At 39.6% G+C, this 23,541-nt stretch overlaps 1 protein-coding gene across 1 annotated transcript; it reads right to left on the bottom strand.

Moving 5' to 3' along the window:
• Positions 1 to 52: 52 nt before the first annotated feature.
• ttyh2l (tweety homolog 2, like) lies at positions 53 to 23,172 on the bottom strand. The gene is made up of 14 exons (XM_026362099.1): positions 22,764 to 23,172; positions 19,358 to 19,530; positions 16,275 to 16,386; positions 11,990 to 12,210; positions 9,598 to 9,693; positions 8,081 to 8,153; positions 5,823 to 5,892; positions 5,673 to 5,728; positions 4,427 to 4,519; positions 4,245 to 4,337; positions 3,055 to 3,197; positions 2,732 to 2,917; positions 2,576 to 2,654; positions 53 to 1,226 (listed from the first exon to the last, which is right to left on the bottom strand). Exons 1-14 carry the CDS (start codon positions 22,890 to 22,892, stop codon positions 1,146 to 1,148), a joined length of 1,605 nt encoding a protein of 534 aa, XP_026217884.1. The 5' UTR covers positions 22,893 to 23,172; the 3' UTR covers positions 53 to 1,145.
• Between the last annotated feature and the right edge of the window lie 369 nt (positions 23,173 to 23,541).

Genomic DNA, 23,541 nt, shown 5'->3' with positions numbered 1-23,541 from the left:
GGCTAATAGAACAGAACATGCTATTAACAAGAAGAATGACAATAACACAGTGTGTGTGAGTACAGCATTTTATAGTGAAACACTATCCTAGTTTGATACATAACCCAACATGGAAAAACAGCTTACAGCAGATTTATCAAAAACTGGTATCGAGAACAGTTTCTCATTCAAGAACAAACTTCTAATTTCTGCACTTGTGAGTCATGTTTGTTTTTTTGTTTTTTGTTTTCTGGCTTACTGTTACTAGTGGCACTGGATTTTGTATGCTAATGAGCATTTCAAAATCGAACATGATCACAGCACCACAAAAAAACCTACAGGCATTTTTTTTTTGGATAATCTGCATAGCTGTGATTTTGTTTTAAATGCCGGAACATAAATTATATAGCATTATTTTTAGTCCAAGTGAATTCTTCTGCATGCAGCTGCAGTATAGTCTCCAAATATAGCCTAACATTTCTCTCTGCTATGACTACTGACTCATTCCTGACAGTCAGATCATATGTTACAATACAATGTTCCAAGAACCAAATGTTTAAAAACCTGTAGCAGATGCTGAAACAGGAAGAAAAAAAAATCAAGTGAGCTGCATATTTAGCTAAATAGACTACAGCATTTGGTATGTTTTTTATCACCATATTTAAAATTACACCTAAAACGTGAAATCATTAAAGTACCAGAAATTGCCCAACAATAAAGATTTTTCAAAAACCAAATGCCATTAGAAATGAGTTGAAGCAATAATCTTATTTAACCCTCATCACTTAACATCAAAATACTGGTTATTGTTGATTATATCTACGCAAGTCACCAGAATATACAGTCGGAAAAGCACATGTCAGTTCAAAGGCTATTAATTTGGTTCCCACAAATGTTTACATTTGAGCAACAGTGTTTCCACACATCATGACAACAACAGTAACAGTCTTGAGATGATCTTGTCCAGGCTCTGTCTGTTCAAAACTGCATGCAGAGCTTTCAGAGCCCAGCACTGGTTTGTTACCGAGGTAATTGCCTAATATGGCCCGCTTTCATGTCTCAGACTGGGATGGCGGGCTGCAGGCCTGTAAACAGGATTATTCCATGACGGGTGTTTTTGGTAAGAACCCAGAGTCCCAGAAAGTGCTTCTCTGAAAGGATTCAGGCTACACCTGGAAGTCAGTCCCAAAGTGTCTAATCTGGGCATCAGTCATAGACAGATAGGTGGTCCTCATACTCGGTGAATACTACAAAGAAATAGATAGAAAAACAGAATTTAGCACATAAATGTATCTTCATAACATCTCTTCAAGTGAAACATTAAAATGGTTTGATCTGCTCTAAGTTTCGGGAGCACAATTATGAGTTGCTTTTGACTATGAGGTTGTGGAAATAGGGATGGTACTTGGTATGATGCGGATGGTGAAATAGCAGATGAAGACCAGACAGAGGGCATAACTTAGGGGGTTACAGAATAAGTTACACTCACATGTAGCACTGTGGATACAACAGTAGCAGAAGGTCAAAGGTGACACAGCTCAGGTACTGTAAGGCGTTTTAATGGGCTTTAAGGGCTTTGGGGGTAGTAGGTTAAAACATTATGCATAGCAAGCTTCATTACTGAGGTAAGCCAACAGTATGTGCAGTGAAAATCAAATCAAATGAGGAAGAAGTTGGACAACAGAAAACTTACTGTTTTTAAAAGTCTGAGTCAAAGAATAACAATAAAAAGTAAAAAAAAAAAGGTTAATATTCAGCAGTCATACTTTTTCATGCAACTGAAAACTCAGTACAGAACCGTGTGGTTAATTTAATGCAAATCTCCTTTCCAAAGTTTCATGCATCTCACAAAGACAAATAAAACTGCAAGTGCCAGTTAAAATGTGTAAAACAGAGTCAGTGTAAAATAAAAATACAATAAAGTAAAATAAAATTTAAAAAAAAAGGTCCACATTCTCTGTCTGTCTGTTTTTCCTGCTCAAAAGAAGTTTCAAGTCTTTGGTATGCTGTGAACGCTGTTCAAGCACCGAGTCAACCACGCAAACAGAAAATGTAATAGAAGAGATACTTCACCTTAAAGAAACTGAATATGTATTTGCCAGTGCCATTTATTATTTAGCTCCAGCTGTGTGGAGACACACAGTATCGCATGCTGACAGACTGTGAGCTCTACCATTAAAACTAGATACCTGGTGTGAAGATGAGCAGTCAACACAACCATCTCTGTTCATGATTGTTCATCATTATTTTAAACACGCTGTTACATGTTAGCCTTAACAATGTCTTCAGAAGCACTAGAAATTAAATCCAAGTGAAAATAATATAAGCATGTTTGTAGCTTAATGGCGAGACTGACTGCATACAGATGTGTCACTGTACTCTACGTGGCACTGTTTAGCCTGTGACCAGCAGGGGGCAGTGTATCATCATTTGCAAAGCAGCAGCTCCTCTCATGTTGACCATGTGAGATTGAGTTCAGTGGAAAAGCATTGTTAAGGTTTTGGTGCTGCTGTGCATGCTTTTTGTGGGTGTTCAGTGGTCAGCAGTGACATCATCATCATACTAAAGACACTAGACCCTCATAGGGCCAACGCACCGAGGGAGGCGGGGATCCTCTCCCTATCAGTGGCACATTCTCATATCGAGGGCTCCCTCCAAACAGCATGGATTGATTCCTGCGATAGACAGGGAAAGAAAAGTTGTAAGTGAAAGATACAAATGGAAAAATAATGTCCTTACTTCTGTATCTTACATGTATTCAGGAGGTGCTGAGACATTAGAGACAGATTGTGGAGGTGGATGAAGACTGGCCTGGCTGCCAAGGCTGCTGGTATAGCTACAGAAACTGTGGATGTTGGACCTTCTGGGGTTGTAGGACATTCTTCTTGCTTGAGGATTGAATGGGTCCTCCTCATCTATGTCATCATACTCTTTGTCCCTGGATGAAAGTGGTACACCCACACACAACAGAAAAAAAAAAAGAAGACAGAAACAAAGAGAGTGCGTGCGTTAACACTTTCCAGGAGTGCATTGCGGGCTGTATGTAATGGGATAAGGGGTTTGCTTGGTGCTGACCTACTGCCCATTAGTGTCCACACTCGGAAAGTAGCACACAGCATGGCACAGAGTGCACAGGCAGACAGCAGAGAAAACAAAGAGAGGTATAGGAGCCCTTCCACCCCATCATAGCACACACCCATTAGGGCATCGAGGTAGTCCTAGATAGATGGGTACAAAATATATAGTCGAGTCAGTGTCAGTGTGCAGCAAAAATATTACCTTTCACAAAAACAGTCCCATTTTCAGACAGAACAACTTACCTGCAGAACATTGTTCTAAACCAAAAACAAACCCTTAATGTGAGGTTTAAGAAAAATGATTATTGGAGTGACTCAAGCTTTGCAGGCAAATGTGATATTAGAACCAGTGTTGAACAACTGTCTTGATAACAGTGAACAAGTCTTGTTACTATTACACACGACACAAAGGCGATTAATTTAATTACTCATCATTTTACTATGGTCACTTACCCTCTTTCTATCAGGTGCCTTTAAACAGGTAGAAGCAACAGCACCAATTCACAGAACAGAGAGTTAACGGCATGCAGAACTCAGTCTTTACTCACACAAATATCATGTTGTCTTTCCCCGTTGAGGCCCTCTTGTTACTTTAATGCAGGTGTGGCTAACACTGGTCCTCCAAGTACAATCAAATACGTTCTTTGCTTGGTATATTTGATTATTGTTCAACAAGCCATGAGAACTGTTGTGACTGTGATTTGTCAAAGCTGCGTTGCCATTGAGTTTTATTTGAGGTGTATTCATTTGTCTTTGTATTATAACAGTTTATATTATAACCAAGCACGGCACCATCATCCAGTTGCTATTCTAAATAAGAGCCCCACCTGGCTCTGATGTCACATACAAGCCACCCACCACTGCAAGTCTTCACCTGATGTTGCAATCACGGTTGCAAGAAAGACTCATTTTCAATGCCGAGATGTCTTATTTTCTTTACCAGATAAAACTCTGACAACCTAAAACCCGCAAATGTAAAGTAAAATCAGAAAACCTGTGGGTGGTGAATCGAGCCTGCCTGGCAGATACAACATACTGACAATGGTAATGGTGTGTATAAACATGTCAGTATATGAGAACTACATAGTGATAAGACTTGAAATCAGTCAAGTTGGTCCTCCAAGTGGCTTTGAGCTATGCTACAGAGCAGCTCTATTAAAAAGTGTCCTGGTTGGAATGTGACCTTACCTTATGTAACCCGCGGCAGTCGAGCAAAGCTGTTAGCTGATGTAGACTAAACTCAGTGGAGTTCAACAGTCGCTGGATCCCCAGAAGGTCTCTCTGTATAACAAGGTATAAAAAAATAAAAGGAAAGAATGATACACACCTCTCCACAGTCTGGTGTAATAGTCTATCAGCCAGCCACTTACCTCGGCAGTGGGAAACACGGGCACTGAGAACTGCAGCAAGCCCTGAATCTGGATTTGCATAGTGGTCAGAGAACGCTGGCAGATTGTCAAAGACTGGGAAAACATAATCACCCACCATCATCAGAGGCGCACACATCCACCACAATCCACAACAATGAGAGAATCGTATTAAGTAGAGCATTGTTTGGGAGCATCATGTCAACAAGCAATTTGGTGTAAAGTAAGGCTTTATAATGCGCTTAACAGAAGACACGTTTCTTTCCAGACAGATTATCCTTCGCTATCAACCCTTTTTTCGCCCACCAACCTGCCTCTCATCCCATAGTCCCACCACCCTATCTCAAGCACAATAAAGAGCAATATTTATATCAGCTAGGCTATCAGAGAAAAGATTATCCTTACCCACTTAACAGGCATCAGTTTAATCCCTAAATGGATGCTGCTATGATAACTAAGCATGTGGGTTTTAATTACTGGTCATGGATTTAGCCTCCTATGAACATTCCACATAGATTAGGCATTGCTCATGTGAAATCCTCACATTGCACAATTAATGCAGTGCATAAGAAGTAACACTTAAGCTTAAGTTCTCTTTTAGATTATGCCATAGAGCCGAGCGTGGTGGAAAAGTGAAACAGTCCTTAGGAGGGAAAGCTCAACATTAGTCCATCCTTTTTGTGAATGTGTTTAGGACTTACTGCCCCACATTATCATGCGATGGGCCTTAGCCTTGTGGCTTTTGCAAATTTCTAAAGAGAACCATTGAAATGCCAACACCACATTTGTAATAAACATCCAGTACTAAATAAATTCTAATTAATAATCACAATGGCAGACTGCTGACATTTTGTCCTTGATGCACAAGGTTACACACATTTCTGCTGGCCTTCAATAGGAGTTTTAAATTAAATTCCTCATTGTATAGATTATGCAGCCATGTGTACAGGGGTGCTTCTGTAGGACTAAAGATGTTGCTAATAAGAGTATCCTGGCGCAGAGATTATGCATCTAGTAATGTTTAAGATAAACTTTGCAGATCCACACACAAGAAATAGTTTTGATCAAATCACTTCACGTAATTACATTAGTGTTGGGGGATTGCTTTTCAGAACAGCCCATCAAGGCTTGATAATGATCTGGCATCTAACAAGAATAAACAAAAACTTTTTTTTTTTTTTTCCAATGGTCGAGTTAGTAAATAAATACGTTAAGCATTCAGCTGAGAATTTGAATGTATAGTCAATACCTGTTGGAAGGGGTTTGGAAGATTTGGGCTGCAGAACAAATAATAGTGTGCAACATCTAGAAAGTAAAAAGAAACAGAGAGAGATAGAAATAAAGATTAGCAATGTGTCTTACCATTCAGCAACAGAGCTAATTTGAATGAATCAATTACCTGCACTGAGGACATCCTTGGTCTGGTTAACAATAAACTTGTCTGGAGAGACACAGAAGTCGCTGGTGCCCTGGGCGAAAACATGCAACATGTAATCTTGTTAGTATGCAAGACCAAAAGGAGCTTAATATCTATGCAAGCCGTGAACCAGATCCAATTTCTTTTTGTGCAGCCAATCAGTAAAACTGAATTTACACTGGACAGTTATTGACAGTCTCATTTTAACCACCCTTTGACTCAAGTGAGCCACTGAAATGAAAGTATTCACAGAAATGCCCACAGACATGTGCAATACAGCAGTACGTTCCCACTTAAAACACACAGGACAGATACATACACATGCATTACACAGGCACACAGAAAAATGTGAAGTATGCACGGAAGGAACAAACCAAACAAAGGCTTTATTGACTAGAGTATGATGCGCTTTGTTGAACATGGATGAAATCTTTTCAATATTTTCATATTCATTAGTTCATCCATGGGGAGCTGCTAATATGCATGAATAAACAATAAAGGGTCAAAGTCACCGTGCAGTCTTCCTCAGAACATGAAAATATGGCAATTTTAAGAAAAAAAAAAAACAGAATAATTTGCCACACACATTAATAATTCACAGCTGGCTGGCATGACCTGTGGCAAAAATAACAGGCTACTGTTCAAAGTTTAAAGGGATCAAGAAGTCTGCTGAGGAATTAAACATCAAAGCCTCATGCCATTTATTCTTAATATAGTCTTGTGTCCACTGGTTTTTAAGAGAGGCCCAGTCAAAAAGCATCTTTCAACAGGATGTTGGTATAAAACACGACTTAAAAAGAACTTGATATCTAATCTAGCAAAGCAGAGAATTAATTAAAACGGGATGTACAACTGGATACAACACATACAAGGTAACATGAAAGAAGCACAAGACAAAAAATAGGGTCTGCTTATTCTTCATGTCTTATTTGCACATTACACACAACACAAAACCCTGAACATGATGTGTTTTCAACAAAACTGTACAGCAGTATGTCAGCAATGGTGCTCAATGTTACCCCCCCAATTTCTGTCTTATTACACTAGCGGGGACATTTTGTTTTTGCTGTGTCTCATTAAATATGAACAAATTTATGAGCGATTTCTAGGACACCACCATCCTCCACCTTCCTTTCAAGATGCACCATGTTTTTGCACCATGCAGTTTTTGATTAATGTTTACAGGTGCAACAAGTTTATTTGCTTGTTTTGCATACTGTTTCACATTCAAATTATCCTGTGGACTGTCCTACCAATTAATAACTCGGCAGCTATTGAGCAAATATACCTCAGCTGACCTGCAGCACAACAGTCAGACAGTGACAGAGAAAAGCTTTACTTGTTTCTTCTCGATAAGCTGGCCAGAGAGGTCAGAGATTTTAATGCAGGGTCATGTTCTACTATAATGAGCTGAGCTAAGCCACAGGCACAGGCCAAGATACTGGTAATCTAGCATTACAACTGCAGAGAAGCCCACCAAGAACCACAACAGATGTCTCCATTTCATACCCATGTACTTAATTTCAGGTTAAAATCAGCTGTCTCTGCTTCTTTCTCTCTCTGCCCTGCCACACTGAAAACAGCTGTCCAGATGTCAATTGCTGTGGGATAATCCACAGCTGCCAGGTTGCGCTGCAGGAGGCGCGGATGTCTAGGAGAGGAGCCAGGATGAAGGGAGGTTGGAAGGAGGGGGTTGCTCTTTGAGCCCAGGCAGCATCCCTAATACAAGCTCCATTAAGCACGCTAAGTCCAGATGTGTTGAACACATGGTGTACAGACAGTAAGGCAGAACAATCTGTCAGAAATAAGGAAGACTGAAAGAGAAATAAAGCTGAGCACAACGACAACAACAACAAAAAAAAAAAAGATTTTGAAGAAAGGAAAACCACCAATTAATGCTTGAAAACAGCTCTGTCTGGCTAAGGGTTGATTAAGCTAAAAGACTGGGGACTTGTAATCGGCTTTACTGCATGACTGACCACTGGAGAGCCTCCATGTAAACTAAACAAACAGATAAAGACACTTTTTAAGCAGGAAAGATGCCCAAGAAAACACGTATTGACAGTAATACCATTGGGAGTAGCTGCATGAGTGACTCCAGCTTAATACAAGAACAACCACAATCTATCATCCGTGGGTTGAACTCTGCATGTTTGACGGTCAGATGTTGTTTTTTTTTTTCAATGTGTGATAGGATTTTAAAAAATATAGACATTTTTTAAAAGACGCTGTTTTCTTACCACAGCTGTAGCAGTGCCTGCTCCCAGTGAGGCCCAGCTCAGGATCAGAGAGAGCACAACAAAAGCCATGATCCTAGAGTGAAATAGCAAATGGGAGAGAAAGAGAGTTGGGTGATGGAGAGAAACACACAGAGACAAAGCCCCATGGGGAGAAGCAGATGAATCAGTTTATCTTTGTACCCGTGATCTCCAGACACTTTTCACTAAGTTAATTTGATTTGTTCTTTCCAGCCTTTGCTTGGGAATTGTTCTTCTGCCTGAAGACAGAGGCCCAACTCACACTTTGTACCGGTGCATCGTATCATAGACGATCCAGCTGAAATTCAATTTATTATAGAGGGGAATAAAGATAAATTAACTCATGACTCCTTGGTGTATTCACTTGTTAGTTCTTGACATATAAAAAAAGATCTATTGTATTCAGCAGTAAGTTTTATTGAAGCAAAAGAATTGTTCAATAGAGGCCTCACAAGGCCAAGACTAAAGATAATACAGCAGGAAGTCTGGAGACTTTCCATTTCTGGCGTGTCATTTTTGCTTTGCTGTGTTCCACTGGCAACAACTTAATTAGCTGCACTTTCTGCCAATACTTGCACCGTTAGTGAAAGGCTGCTGCATGTATCCATTTGTAGACCTCTTGTTTTATCTGGCACAGGCCATTTGAAAAGAGTTAAGGGTTCAACAAAGTCTTGACATTGTGGAGAAAAATCACGTTTCGGAAAAATCTCCCCACATCACATCACATTTTTTAGTGATTATTGGTAGAAGTTAGAGAAGGTGCTCTGAGTGCCGAATTGCCCCATGATTGTTGTAAAAAGGCTGTAGAGGGCTCCGCTTCTCAACTCGGTCTTCTGACCTTCTTAAAAGCACCAATAAAGTAGCCTGAGAGCACTTAATAATTAGTTAAGGGTGCAGACTTGCACGATCAATAGGCATTAGTGAGAGCCATAGGAGGAGGATGTGGAGAGCAATTCTGAGCATCTCCTACTAACACTGCCACGTAGGCTGCACTAAATTGGACAAATGGGATGGGAAGTCTGAACTGTGGATTTAGCTTGCTAGACATCAGTGTTGGTTTAAATTACTGGTTGTAATTAACTAGATCAAACATACCTCCTCCTACTATTTCTGTATCTTTCAGGCGTTGGGAAATAAACATAGCTTCCCTTGTTTAGAGAAGATAATACAATCTAGACTGAGCTACTGTGAACTCAGAATAAACAATCAATTTGGACTGAGAGCAAATCTGCTTGGTGCCACAAGGGTTACCTTTAATTGTTTGTGGATGAAACATAAGGCAAATCACTAAGGAGAACAAAAAAAAAGCCAGTGCTATTGTCTGTGTTAGTTCAGAGATGCTATCACTGTGCTGTTAATGGAGTAACCTGCATAGAGACGCTGACTGCTGCCCTGTCTGTCTGAGGCCGATGATTCCAGCCAAACCCAGTGAAGAAAAAGGCTTCAGGCACAAAATAAAAGGCAACTGCACTTTCCACATTCGTATTCAGCATACGTACGTAATAAGCAGCCATCGAGAATGTTTGGCCATCCCCAAGCACACGGCCAAGCAGATGACCAGATCCAGGATGAGCAGCAGCAGATATGTCAGCCATCTACAAGATGGGAAAATGAAGCATCAGCATAACAATGATGATTGATCGGTTTCACCTGCAGCCAGCATCGTTAGTGCACGTGTCCCGACCCCAGGAACTGCTAGCCCAACACATGTTTGTGACTGGATGTGAAAGATCGGCGTGTGCTTGTCTTCTAGTTAGAGCCCATCTGTTTCAGGTAATTTCCAGCCTGTTGGCTTAATAATTTAACACCACAAATCCATAGACATTAATTTTTCAAGCTCTGGAAAATGTCCTTCACAGGAATGCCCTCCACTCATCCAGATGACTGATGTCTGGGCAAGTGAGTCCTGACCAACAAACACACGGCATGCTTGTGACTCATCCTTAACTCCCAGCTGCCCAATCCCAGTGGCATTGTACATTTTATATCAATGATAAAGCATTCACAACAAACAGGTGAATTCTGAAGGTACTACAGTATATTGACATTGCTTTAGCATATCTGCTGTATTATAGTAAATACTGTATGTACACCAAGGTCACCAGAGAATCCGATTCACTCAAGTTGTGTGAGTAAGTCCATTCCTATGCTCACAGAAGATTGTACTGTCTATGGACGGAGGAAAACTGACCATCTAAAAAACAGATTACACCTCATCTGCATAAAAAGAACTGCAGCAGTTCTAAGCACAAAGGCAGTTATGTATTCAGAAATGGAAAAGGGAGGGGAGGACACAATATTGGAAATAAAAACAGAATGGTGTTATTTTCCCCTCATTCGAATAACGATGGGTCGACCATTACAGCTGGTGTTCATCACTGAAGCCCTGCCCTAGGCTGTTCACAGCCCAGCAGCTACATGAAATTCAATCAAGACCCATGAGACCGGTGTCAGAACGCACAAAGTGGTAAGTGTGGTTCAAAAGAAGATCTGGTGTTAGGATACAAAGAACATGCCCCACGTAAGAATATGTATATGTAAAATGAATCAACTGACGAATTTGCACCTCTAAAAATACAATATGTGCAGATGTCCTTTGTAATCAGGACATATTCCTGATGCACACACGACTAAAATAAAAACCTTGGAATGACATTTCTAGTTTTATTAGCTTTTTATCATTAAACATTAAAAGCTAGAAATGCACAGACTTCCCAGGTAAAATGTTCTGAGTGAATTCTTCAAATAAAGGAACACCAAAGTGTCTGTAAACACAGTCAGCATGCTGGGTAAGGAGCTACAGAGATTATCAAAGCCTGTCTGTGGTGACCAGAGGCTAGAGCTGACTAATGCTTCTCTTCACAGACTAGGGGAGAAGAGTCTCATAACAAGTAAACAAAGCAATAAAGTGATATTAATCATCAAAAATTTAAGGACAGGGCATGCATATTTTTGGGGGGGAACAGTGTGTACTGCTGTACTTACATGTCACACATATATAGAACTATATGAATTTCAAGAAAACGGAACTGTGTACTGTAGATATATACGCAGAAGTGACAAACATATATGTTTATGTTGTTCAGGTCTCATTCGTTGGACAGAATGCAAAACCCCTTTCAGACAAATCTGGGATTGTGGCCTGTATAAGTAAAACTGGCTTCACACATGCCTCCACATAAACCCACTTCCCTGAATAACTCTGTGCCTAAATTGCATATGAAACAAATCCTTAAGCATAAGGCAGCACACTACTTCTTCTGTTAGTCTCCCTATCCTATCTACTCTAAATTACTCTTACAGTAAAGCCACAGACATATTGCAAATGTGAAGCTTTATGGCACCACAGCTGTTGTGTGTGTTTCACATGCCAAAAAGTAAAACAAGTTACAAAGGCTGCACCAGCCTCACAGTTTGCACCACTTTGTTGTCAATTAGGTTATTATTTTTTTCCGTGTTTATTGAATTTCATTTCTAGCCTTCTAATCCTTTCTAGCATTTCTTTTTTTTTTTTAAAGAACTTTATCTCTTAAAGATAAAACCATGTCAAAATAATAATTGCAATCAATGTGAGCAATAATCTGCAGATAAGAAGATCATTTATGGTCTAATAGTCACTCTTCCATGCATAACATTCTGTGAGTGCAATAAGCAATAGAGCTCAAATGGCACAGTAGGCAATAAGCTCAATTTCAGCTTTTATTTATTTAGCAATCAGGAAAAATAGCTTTTCCGGTCTGCGTTATGGAGGAGAGATCAATAAATTCCCATCTGCTGCGTGTCTGGTCTGGCTCACTAACAGTATTCTGCACAGTATGTTCACCTCAGGCACACACACATAAAATAAAATAATGTCAATCACCCCGGGGTAGTTGCCAAAGCTCTACCTACCTGTAATACTCAACGAAGGCTGTTTTGTCACCAAGAGCTGCCAAGTCAACATTGGTCTTTTTAATATCTGGCAGAGCAGTCAGCTCACGGATTACATTGTTGACCATCAGCCGCATGAAGCGCAGAGCTTGGAGGTAGTCTGACCTTGTAGCAAAGATCTCATCCAGTCGTTCCAAATGCTGCTTGAGTCCAGTTTCCACGTTGCTCAGAGATCCTGTAACCTAACAAATAAGATCAAGATAAGAGAATAAAAGAAAGTACGGCAGAAAATGGTATGTAACAGAGTAATGGAGGGTGAAGGTGAGGAAGAGTCAGAGTGAAAACAGGGTCAGAAGGAAACAGGAATATCAATAAATTCATGACAGATATTCATGAAAAGAAGATTGAAAATATAGAGAAAGGTGAAAGAACCAAAGGGGCACTCCCCTGAGAAAAGATTAACTTTTCTCCTCAACCGTGTGTTTTATTCAGATAAACAATGTAGAGAGGAATACTGATAACAATACCGGGGAGACCTGTTATCAGAGGGGTCTTTGATAGTGTGAATAGAGTGGGAGGAGGCATGGTGGAGTAGAGTAAATGCATTTTATTCTCCTGTTTGAACAGAAAAAAAAAAACAACAAAAAAAAAAAAAACAATGTGATGCTGTAAACATCTGAACTTTCACAGCATCAATGCAGCTGGAAGCGGACCCGTCAGTTTTAGCCCGACATGGGGAAACAGTTTCTCTACGGTAGCTACATTTCATTGAGACTCACAGCCATGATGGCTTGACCTACTTATAGACATTTTACATTAAAAGGCACACTCCAGTGTGTAAAAGTAAAAAAAAAAAAAACTGTAACCCTGACATCAAAAATTGAAATTGCAGACTTGAAAGAGGCTTCAAAACATGAACAGAATCTCAAATGCAATTACAGAGTTTTCTTTTTTGTAGTTTAATATCAGTAACACTTGTAACAGAGAGTAATATAATATAGTAGGATAGTATATGTAGTTTGAAGAAAGACAATGGACTTAATAGAGTTAATGAACTAGTTTATTTTTCAACCTGTTAGTTTGTGACCTTCAGAGATCCTGGAGGCTGCATTTTGTTACCACATTACCCAGTTTCTAAGTTGGCTATAGCTACATATTTATTAAACTGCTGGCAGTGGTATCAATCTTATAATCATATGCTGCACCACAAAGTGATTAAGTGTATTTGCCAAAATGTTGAACCATTTCTTAAAGGATGAAATCCTAGATTAAATAGCTAGAAATGTATAATTGTACTGTATGTAAATCTAATTGCAAAGCTTAAACTTAAACATTAAATTAGCAGATAACACACACACACACACACACACACAGTACAACAATGTCTTAGCTTGAGCTATGTACTTAATATTACACTGAACAGCAGAATCCATCAGTTCTGACCAGATGTTGCCTTGTGAATTGTAATCTGCAGCACTTTGCAGCAGTCCAGCTGTGCCACAGTCCCACTGCTGCAAGCTGCTTCTCTACTATGAAAACTCACAACAAAGAAGATAAAAATGTATCTCAGCCTTCTTGACACTGTAACATTGCCAACACTGTTGATTAAATTCTACTGAGTGGATGCATCTGATGGTTTGTAAGAAATAGTATCCATGTGAAGATGAGGCAAAGATACAGGCCCATCCTCCTCCCTAGTACTCCCAAAGGGGAGAGTATGTAATTGCCAGTAAACTGCTCTCACTCCCCACCTCTATATGCATCATCTCTCACAGCTCCTGCCACAATGCCCTGAATCTTATCTGCAAGCCAGTCTGTCTGAGTGTGAGAAATGGGATCTATCAGCTCGCTGCTCCGGGTGATCCACATTTCCCTAATCTGGACCATCCCGTCTTCCTTTAAAATGGATTAAAGCTCACTTTAACTGAAAGCAGGTCACAAGGAGGCTTTACCATATTGGACATGCCTGTTAAAAAAGCCTGGCTGATTTGAGGCTCACAGCAGCAGTACTCCAAATGCCAATTCAAATGTAGCTGAACTGTCCTCCCTGATTCTTTCAATCATTTTATGTATCTGAGATTCACTGTATTAACGGTGACAATAAAACAATACACAGCACTTTAAAGTCAACTGAGGTAATACGTTGAAAAATAGGACACTGAGGAGAGGCATTCAGGGGAACTGATGTATGGTGCTGAAATATAACGATCATTTTGTTCCAAGAATCACAAGACAGCTAAGGCAGCTTTTGCATTCAAAGAGGAAGAGCTATATATAAAACCACAGTTCTAAATTGGAAGCGCACATTCTGATGTAGCGTGATAGCCGTGTTTTCTCATCCTGACAAGCTTTTTAATATTGCTAGCTGAACACTGGAAAATGAAATGACTGAAATAACAATAAATAAAAAAATAAAAAAATACATGATAACCATCAAAACCCCCCCTTCAACAGCCAGGGGAGAATGGTCCTGCTCACGTCAAATCTTTCCAACATGATTGTCCCTTGCAGAGCGCATGAAAGCATATTCCATGTTGAAAAGAGCCCTATTACGAGGCAACAGTGGAGCCATGCAGCTCCTAGTGTACATCACTAACCTCACACAGAAACCTGATCACTTATTTAATTTACATCTGTCCTTACAGTGTCCTAACTTTTTTTGGAACAAATTAAACTTGTGCAACGTTAAAAATATAGCAAACAACTGAAGTGATTCATTTTGTACCTAGTTAAAAGAAACATACATGAAAGGGCAATAAAGAAAATTAGGAGATATTAATCTCAATCACAAGACTAAACATAGACCATGACAGTTTTATCTTTATGAAGTGGTCAGCCAGGCAGCTCCACAGCTATGTAAGTGGAGTATATTACATCCAACTATGACTTAGCAAGTGAGAAAAGCCTTTGTTTCCCCGAGGAGCTTCTACATTTCTCATGCAGCCATAGTATACTACATCATGCTACAGGATCAAATCAATACTAAGATCCCACTGAGAAAGTCAGCAGCAGGGATGTGAAATCATTAAAGTTGAATTCCATTTACTTGCTGGAGCACATAGAAAATGCTGTACTGCAAACTACACTCCTTTGCCAGGTTATTTGTTACACCAAGCTCAAAGTAATGCAGTCTAACACAACACAACACAACAGACCTGAAATAAATCACACAGTCCTAAGGTTCTAATTTCCACTTACTGTTGAGCCTTTTTGAGAGGAGGTGTAGATTCAATTTTATAGATGTTTTGGAGGCTGTAGATTGTTGTGCTGCTGAATTATACGGCACTATCCCGAGGGTTGTTTCTAATATTTTGTCCAGCATTTTTCATTCAATGAGAGTAGACCTAAATCCAACTTCCAACAATGACTAAGTTGAATCAAAAGCCCTCACAACATAAGCAACAGAGTGCATAGGATGTAATGTTCAATAGAGACTGTAAATCGATGTGCGAGCTACAAGTGTATTAAATCTAGATTTAATATACACTAGGATATACAGTACAGTGTTCGCAATGATGCACTACACAACTCTGTTTGTGTGTGTACAGTACATATGAGGCTTTTAGATGGAGGTAAAGGGAACTAAAACGGCCGAGCACACACACCTGCACCCGAACAAATACAGTACAGACAGCAAGACTGGAAGAGATGGAAGGAGGAGAGGCTTAACATAACCCACTAATGCACTGCAGATGGCAGTTAATCCTCTTCTTCCTCATTGTGATTACTGCTTCTTGAAGAGCCTTGTTCTTAGTCTCTTGTTTCCCTTCTCGTTTCCTATCCCCCCCCCCCCCCTCTAGGCATCTCAAATACTGTAACTTTCCTGAATGCAGGTCAGGAGGTGTATAGATAAAAATCCCCATTTACAAATCCCGAGGCAGCAGTCACCTTAATTCCTTCACTGTGACAAAAGCGGATACAGACCCCCTGCAGTGAGGTGCCGCTCTGAGACAGATGCACACCCCATTAATACAGGGGGAGCTCTGGTGTCTACCAGCTATAAATCAGTGTTTTCAAGTAGAATCAGACATTAAGCCACAAAAAGACCTTGCTTTGTGTCGTAAAAAATCCTGGTAATTGTAAAAGGCCACAATCTGAGATGCATTTAGCGGGGACAGTTATTCACAGCAAAATTAGTCTTCATATTTCCAAACAACTCACGTTTATTGCTTAGTCAATTCGCAGTTAGTCAACTGGAAAATTGTTAAATTGAAATTGGTCTGAATGACGATTACAGTGGCCACATTTAATGTTTATGATGAAACAATTAAACACTGTAGAGTAGAACTTGGCATCCTTCTCTCACCAGATTGTTGATGCCACCCAACGTGTGATTGGCATTGTGGAGTGAGTAGGTCAGCTGGTACACCCCATCGTTTGTCTCACTGTTTCCATAGAAACCCACTCCCACAGCAGAACTGTGAAAAGGAAAGATTCAGATAAAATTAATAAACAAATAAACATGACGACTTTCCTGTTTATCATGCCTTTGATTATGGGTTGCATGAGGATATCACAGGGCCAGCATGATAAAGAAATGTAATTCAGAAATTCCCAAAGAGATGTTGAGCTTTAGGGGGAATACAGCACCTACCACCAGCAAAGATTCTGTGTTGTCTTTCTTTTTAAATCTAATGTTAATCTTACTCTTTATTAACTTTGTTCTTATTGTACACTCATGACTAAACAATGCTACCATGTACTGCACTGCAGAGGCATGAGTAATTTTCATTCTAGGTTGGAATTGTAAGACCTCTTAAAACTTTGCAGATTAAGTGTTTCTCCTATTCTTCCTGCTTCATTCATCTCTCCCTTCCTTGCTGCCACATGGGCTGAGATGTTGCAAAACTATTTCTTCCCATACGGTGTCTTCCTCCACCCGTTATAACCCCCCATCTTACCCTTGTTTCTCACATTTTGAGATTTGAAGTTAAACCTATCAAATCTCTATTTTGAGCTGTACGTTTGGATTTGTCATCACATTCATGGATAAAACCACATCCGAATTCTGATGACATATCTGAAAGAATAACAAAGCGGAATACACTGAATCCCTATTTCCCACTTTCCTGCAGCCTTTTGTGACTATACCTGAGCCTCTGTAATAGAAAGGATTAGAGTCCTAACCCCAGTGTTGGTGTACTAAGTTTTAATCTACAGAGACATGCAATGATACAGTTTCCTCTTAATTATAGTCAAATAATAAAAAAAAAAAAAGACCAAGAAAAGTCAATGTAAGGACAATTTCCAGCTCATTAAGAGAGGTAGAAGAAGATCACAGTAGAATTGCTGTTTCTAGGGCACCACAGGCACACACAAACACACAAAAAAAGTTTTAGTTTATTCTCACAATTACTCATATATTGAGATGTTTTATCACCAAAACCATAAAACATACTCACACACAGGCGCGCACACACACAGAATGTGGAGCTTTTCTAGTTTATTTTTGAGTGTAGTATATCCTGTGAGGTTGTGTGTAATACATCACCATGGATATTTCTGTTCAAAGGTGTGTGTTTCTTTCCATGTCAGCTGCCTGTCACTCTAACATTGTAGGCATAATGAAAACCGCTGTTTCTATCATATATAAACTAGTTCCCTCTGGGTACGATTAGGGCCACTAGGGGCCATATTCTGCACAATCTAGTGTGAACAAAAAGATGAAGACTACTACTACTACTACTACTACTACTACTACTACTACTATTATTTCAATTTACAACTTAAAGGAAACGAAACAATCTCGTCTAACATAAGACATTTTTGTTCCAGTTGATATGTTTGGTCTGGACAGTGAGCTTTTTATTACCCCGTGGCCAACCCAGTGACAGTAACGACCCACTAATGGCACAGTAATGAAACAGTAATGACATGCAATAGGAAGCCAGGGGAGCATTAGTAGTTTTCATTCTAATATATATATTAGAGTTAGAGGTGTTAATGAATGAGGTGAGGCTAGAGACCTGTGTAATAAACCATATCAGTGTTAACACAGACTGACAAAGTGAGGAAGGACTTTGAGAATATTAGCTTTGTTTTCTAGCTTCAACATCAAGTTACCTTTTTCACCTTCCTGGGTCAAAAATAATTCACCAAAAGAGGCTCTTCAATCCCATATTCTCTTTATATTCTACAGTGCAGCTGAGATACAATTCTTCCTAAATATCATGATACACTAAAAATTAAATTAGAATAAAAGCAGATAAAAGACAAATAAAATGCCAACAGAATGAATGATAAAAATATGTGATGTTAAGTGGCATATTATACAAAAGCATTGTCTTTTATTGTTTTATTATTTAGGGGCAGCATAAATACATAACAAGCTCACTTTCAATTAAGCTCATCTTGCTGTGAACAACATCACTGATTAGGGTTACACTTAGAAATCACGTAAATAGGAACAATTTCACAATCTCCACACAAAAAGACAAAATGCTGTTTTAAATCACCTGTAGCAAGTCATATTTTATATAGAGGATGTACAAACACTACAAGTGTAAGCCTGTTAAGTAAAGACTTCATATCTCATACAATAATTTGTGGCTCGATTATTTAATTGGATGCTGTGCGTCATCTTTTTTTATTTTTTTTCTTGAGCTGAATATGTCCATTGGAACAGGCCTCTACAGACAGAGATGACAGCTCGGAGCAGAGACTAGATAACAGAGTTTTTTTGCTAAGCAGGGTAATGTTCAGCATCATCCCCAGTTACTTAGCATTACAATGGACCCTGTGTGCTGTAACAGTGGCTTGGTACAGACACAGAACGCTAACAAAGTTAAAGCCCAACACTTAGATAAATGTCACAAGTTTAAGCTGATCTGCGCACAAATTCAATTAAGCCTTTTTGGGAGACTCGTTCTTTCTCTTTCATTTCTGTCAGTGTGTTAAAATCTATTAAATCATACACAGAAGTACAATTTTGTCTGGCAATGTGGCTCTGGAAGTTTTATGGAAGCTCCCTGCTGTAATTAAGCTTGCATTTTTTAGTACATTTTAGTACACTAAATAAGTCATTTTTTAGAAATGGGGAAATGTACTGGAGAATATATTGTAAATTCTCAATATTCAAAGCCCGACTCCAAAGCTTCAGAGTTCTCATTTGATGAGTAATTAGCAGTTAAACTTTAGACGGGCATCTTCTGAGGGACTGAGTACTCTGATCATCGTCAGAGTTGATAACTTGGCCTGCCTGATATTCTTCAGAGAGAAAATGTTGAAGCTTAATTACAGGCAGGTAATGGAGCTGCATATTAGCTCTTTTTGTTGCTGCCTCCAAACTAGTCAAAGTGTATTCCCAAATTTGAGAAAACTAACAATTCACTGACACTTTACTACAGCATCACAGGGGATGGAAGGAGGGATTTTACCATTCACACTCACCATATGATGAGACCTGTGATGACGGCAGCCCAGGTGACACAGCACGTGTCAGGTCTTTTGGAGTCTTCATCTTTTCTCTTGAAGCAGCAACACAGACAGATCATGTATACTAATAGGACCAGCAGGCTCAGACCCAGACCCACTGCACCAACACATGCTAGAAGTATCAGAGACTGTGGCAGGAGAGAGGAGAGATGCAAAAGATAAAGTCAGTAAAATCAAGACGATAATGCCATTTTTATAATAAAAACAAATCTACCAAGAACATTTCAGACTATTATATCAAGAAGATTGTTATGTACAGTTGTGATGTGGCCGGCAGACTGACCCCATCACCTGAAAAGCACGTGAAAGCAACCCACTGGTATCAAACAACACTCGTGTGGAGGTTACTGTGTACAGTAGCTACTTCATCCCCTGATCAACACTATCACTGCTGACTGCTGCCTGCAGCAACAGGGGCAAAGAGAGCTCCCAGAGAGTCTGGATTTTTCCTGCCAAATGCCAAAGCAGAACTTGGACTGTGGCTGAAAGGAATAAGGAGCCAAGGCTGTGGGAGGAAGCATCATGTGACACAATGGCTTTCATTCAGTCTTGTGATTTCTCAGTGTACAAAATATTTAAAGCCTGAATGATGAAAAGAAACACTGACACAGAGAACCCAGAGGAAATATTGTATTGAAATAGACTATATATAGACGCTGTGTGCATAAACATTCACACTATTTTACGATAAATCCTATGGATGTTTGATTTATGTTCAGCAGAGCTGTTATTTTTATTACCATATAAAAAGTAAAGAGATACAGAATAGGAACAGAGACGTGGCATTGTGTGATTATACTGAGGGAGGTTTCTTGCATTGCAACAACCAGTTTATAATTCTGTGTATATTTCCTGATAGATATGCTATGTGACCGTTTCACTGAGCTTGTTCAGAGTTTTCAGCAGCTTCTTTTCCACCGCATAAGCTGTCTCAAGGCAGCAGACACATAAATTGATCTGTTTGTCTTTACGCCACCGACATAAAACAAATCCCCAAGCATTTAGAGAGGGATCTCACCGCCACGCAAACTTGGTAGAGGCCGATACTTTAAATGAGGTATCACTATCAAAACAGAGTGAGGAATCCGAAGCCTTTATCATTAGGAACATGTTGTGGGTTTAAACACATCACGTTTGCACTCTTAGTTGGTTTAAAGACAATCCAGAGAAAAGCATGAGCTTCATTTTACTTGCTAATAATTTGCACTGAGGTTTTTTATGCCCACAAGTTCAAAGAATCTGGCTCTGGCTGACTAAGCAGAACGATTCTTTGACTACAGTTTCTGTGACTAATTATTCCATTTGGATGACATTGACACTATGATCGCATTTAAATTTTTACTTATTTTGCATATTCTAACAAAGTCTTTCATTGTTCAAACTCTGTTATGTCATGCTGAGCTCTATTTTGTTTTTAGCTTCACAAGGTAGCAATCAGTAAGCTCCAAATAATAATAATAATAATAATAAAAAAAACTAATCATAAGACAATGACTTTAAACATTGCCCAGTATGAATGAAGAAGCTTACAATAGGAAACACTATATCAGGGCATGTTATTTCACAAACAAACATCAATGATGTTCTTACAATAACATTAATTTTACCTTGACCCAAACAGATCAACACAGAAACAGGGAGAGCTCAGCTGCCCTACCTTAACCAGTGTCTCCACCGAAACCTTAATCCAATGAGTTGCTAATCATTGGTTTTTGAGGGCACTGCTGATGAGCCAAGAGTCACTGTGGGGAGAGTCTACAGTGATTTCTGACAGAGGCCTTCGTAAGCACAATGCTGCTAGCTGAACACTCTCCCCTCATTTTCCAGTCTATTGTTTCATAATTAGACATGCAGACACTTCAATTTCCACTGGATGCTGTGCCATAACAAGGGAAAGGATGCATGACAGAGAGGAAGAAAGAGGGTCAGAAAACAGCCACAGGATGGTTGGTTATTGATCATTTATCATCACGAAAGGACATTTGTATAAAGTAGGCTTAAGTATGGGTGCTTGTCTAATTTAGCAGTGAAAACATGCCCTAAGACGTGTGTCTGGAGTTAATGTGTAGTCTACACTTTCTTCAAATGACAACAGATCAGCATGTCAAATAAAGAACACAAGTTATTTTCAGGCTTGAGAGGCTGCGTCAGCCCTGTCAACTATCAACAAGGCACTCTTTACTCCTCGCTGACTGGTGCTCAGCTGAGCAAGTGCGACACTGCTGGGATTCAGTGACCCAGAAGGACCTTGATATGTGAAGAGGGAGGGAGGAGGTTTCTGGTAATGGCTTCTTTATTCATAAATGTCCTGGGGGTAAAATAGCCCCACGCAAACGCACACAAACTGTTACAAACTCAGTTCACATTCTGGGAGACAGTTTTATAATTGAAAGATGGATATAAAAAAAATGGATTCTTCCCAAGCTCAGAATGAGATCAGCACACAATGTTATCCTTATAGAGTAAACTAATGTCCATGTTTTTAATTAAATTCGGAAACAGCACTTCCTGTTACACAACAAATGAATGCCAAATGTTTATTTTGTTGGAATCAATTACATAATGCAGTGTTGATAGTTTGACTCGTGAATATCATTAGTGACTTTTAATTAAATTTGCGCCTCTCAAACTATGCTGTTGTAATGTAATGTGACTTTTTTTGTGTACTGGAATATGCTGTGCGGGGATTAAACTTTCTGTAACCATAGAAGTAAATTCATGAACTCCACTTTATGGAAGTGAAATATAAATTAGAAATGCAGATGGAAAACTACACACACCACTGGGGAAATTAATTGTGCCTTTTAGTCATTTGTCTTTCAATATTTTTTCACTTAACAGATGATAGTGTAAAACACAGGCGAAAAGAAAACCCATTTATCTCACACAGGCATTGTGGACTGTGTTGTTTATGTTGTGAGGACCAGAGAGTGATATTGTTAAAGATATAATAAAACTTAGAAGAGTGTCAACAAGTTGTTGCTCTCGAAGCAGAATATACTAATTTACAGACATTTTCTGCAGCCAGCTGAGTACAATCTGGATTATTTCATAGCCAACACGATTAGTACAGGTCATGTGCCATCATGTGAGACCTGCAGTATGGGTTCTTACTTCCTGGCACGGAGAGCTGCACTTGGTGCGCTTGTGGGAGCTGCACTGAAGCAATTAACAGTGAAAATACAACAAGATAATAATATTCTGTGGCTCAAAACAGACGAATCTCTACTTTATGTATATATGTCAAAATATGCTGTTAAACCTTGTGTTTTGAAAGTCGGCGGTGCACAACACAACAGAGTTTTCTGGTGAGATCATTTTGAAGCTACGTGTGCCTTTACGCACAAGTTCAGTTACCGACCTGCTGATAGCTCTCCTCCTCCGGTCTGAACGTGTTGTCGACTGGCTGCAAAAACAAATTGAAATGTGGGAAATTGTGCAGCCAGTATGTCCACCACGGAGCCACGTAATCAAGTCTTGCGGTGGCCATTCCTGCTTGAAAGTCCAGCCAGGTACTGACGGCACGTTTGTCTTCACACCTTGACACCCCAGATATTCCCGGACTCTACGGAACGCGAATAAAAATCAAACAGACGCGACTTCTGAAGGTGTTATTTAAGTATTAAAGAGGAAGTTTTTCTTTTCCCATTGCGCCTTCAAACCAAGGCTGACTAATAACACTTCCCATTCCAGTTCCCATACTTGAAAGTTGCGCGCAACTGCTAGTAAAAAATACAACTTGAGTGAGGCCCAAGCTTTTGTGTCCGACACACGGGATCAACTGACATGAAGTGACGACGTGAACCTGCCTCCCTCATCACCAGAGAAGGCGTGACATCCACTTCTCAGACCGGTGGGTCAGGCTCACGCAACACGTGAAATGTAAACAACAATGTGAAGAATCTGTGCGTTGCACGGAGGATAACATGCAGCAGGAGAAATCTGTCTGTTTCTTGTTTTTTTTGTTTTCTCAACTTAAAATTTTGACAGGGCACACACTGCAGCTGAACAGAATTGAAAACGCCCCGCACTCTGCTTGGCCTCTGCTTGGAGCTGCTGGTAAAGCTGCAGGGGTAGTCAGTGCACTATTTATGACTTCTGCTGTTAATGTCTGACCTCTTGTGGACAATGAGGCGCAC

This window comes from Anabas testudineus, chromosome 8 (assembly GCF_900324465.2).
Source record: "Anabas testudineus chromosome 8, fAnaTes1.2, whole genome shotgun sequence".
NCBI classification, from domain to species: Eukaryota; Metazoa; Chordata; class Actinopteri; order Anabantiformes; family Anabantidae; genus Anabas; species Anabas testudineus.
Note: the sequence above shows the minus strand (reverse complement) of the source record. Positions and strands in the feature narration are given on the sequence as shown.

Bases quoted from the DNA above. Each gene is read 5' to 3' on its own strand.
- ttyh2l (XM_026362099.1), bottom strand. From the start codon at position 22,892: ATGGCCACCGCAAGACTTGATTACGTGGCTCCGTGGTGGACATACTGG. The intron at 5,729-5,822 runs GTAATTGATTCA...TTTACTTTCTAG, and splicing joins CAAGGATGTCCTCAGTGCAG to ATGTTGCACACTATTATTTG. The intron at 4,520-5,672 runs GTATTGACTATA...ATGTTTTCCCAG, and splicing joins TTCCAAACCCCTTCCAACAG to TCTTTGACAATCTGCCAGCG.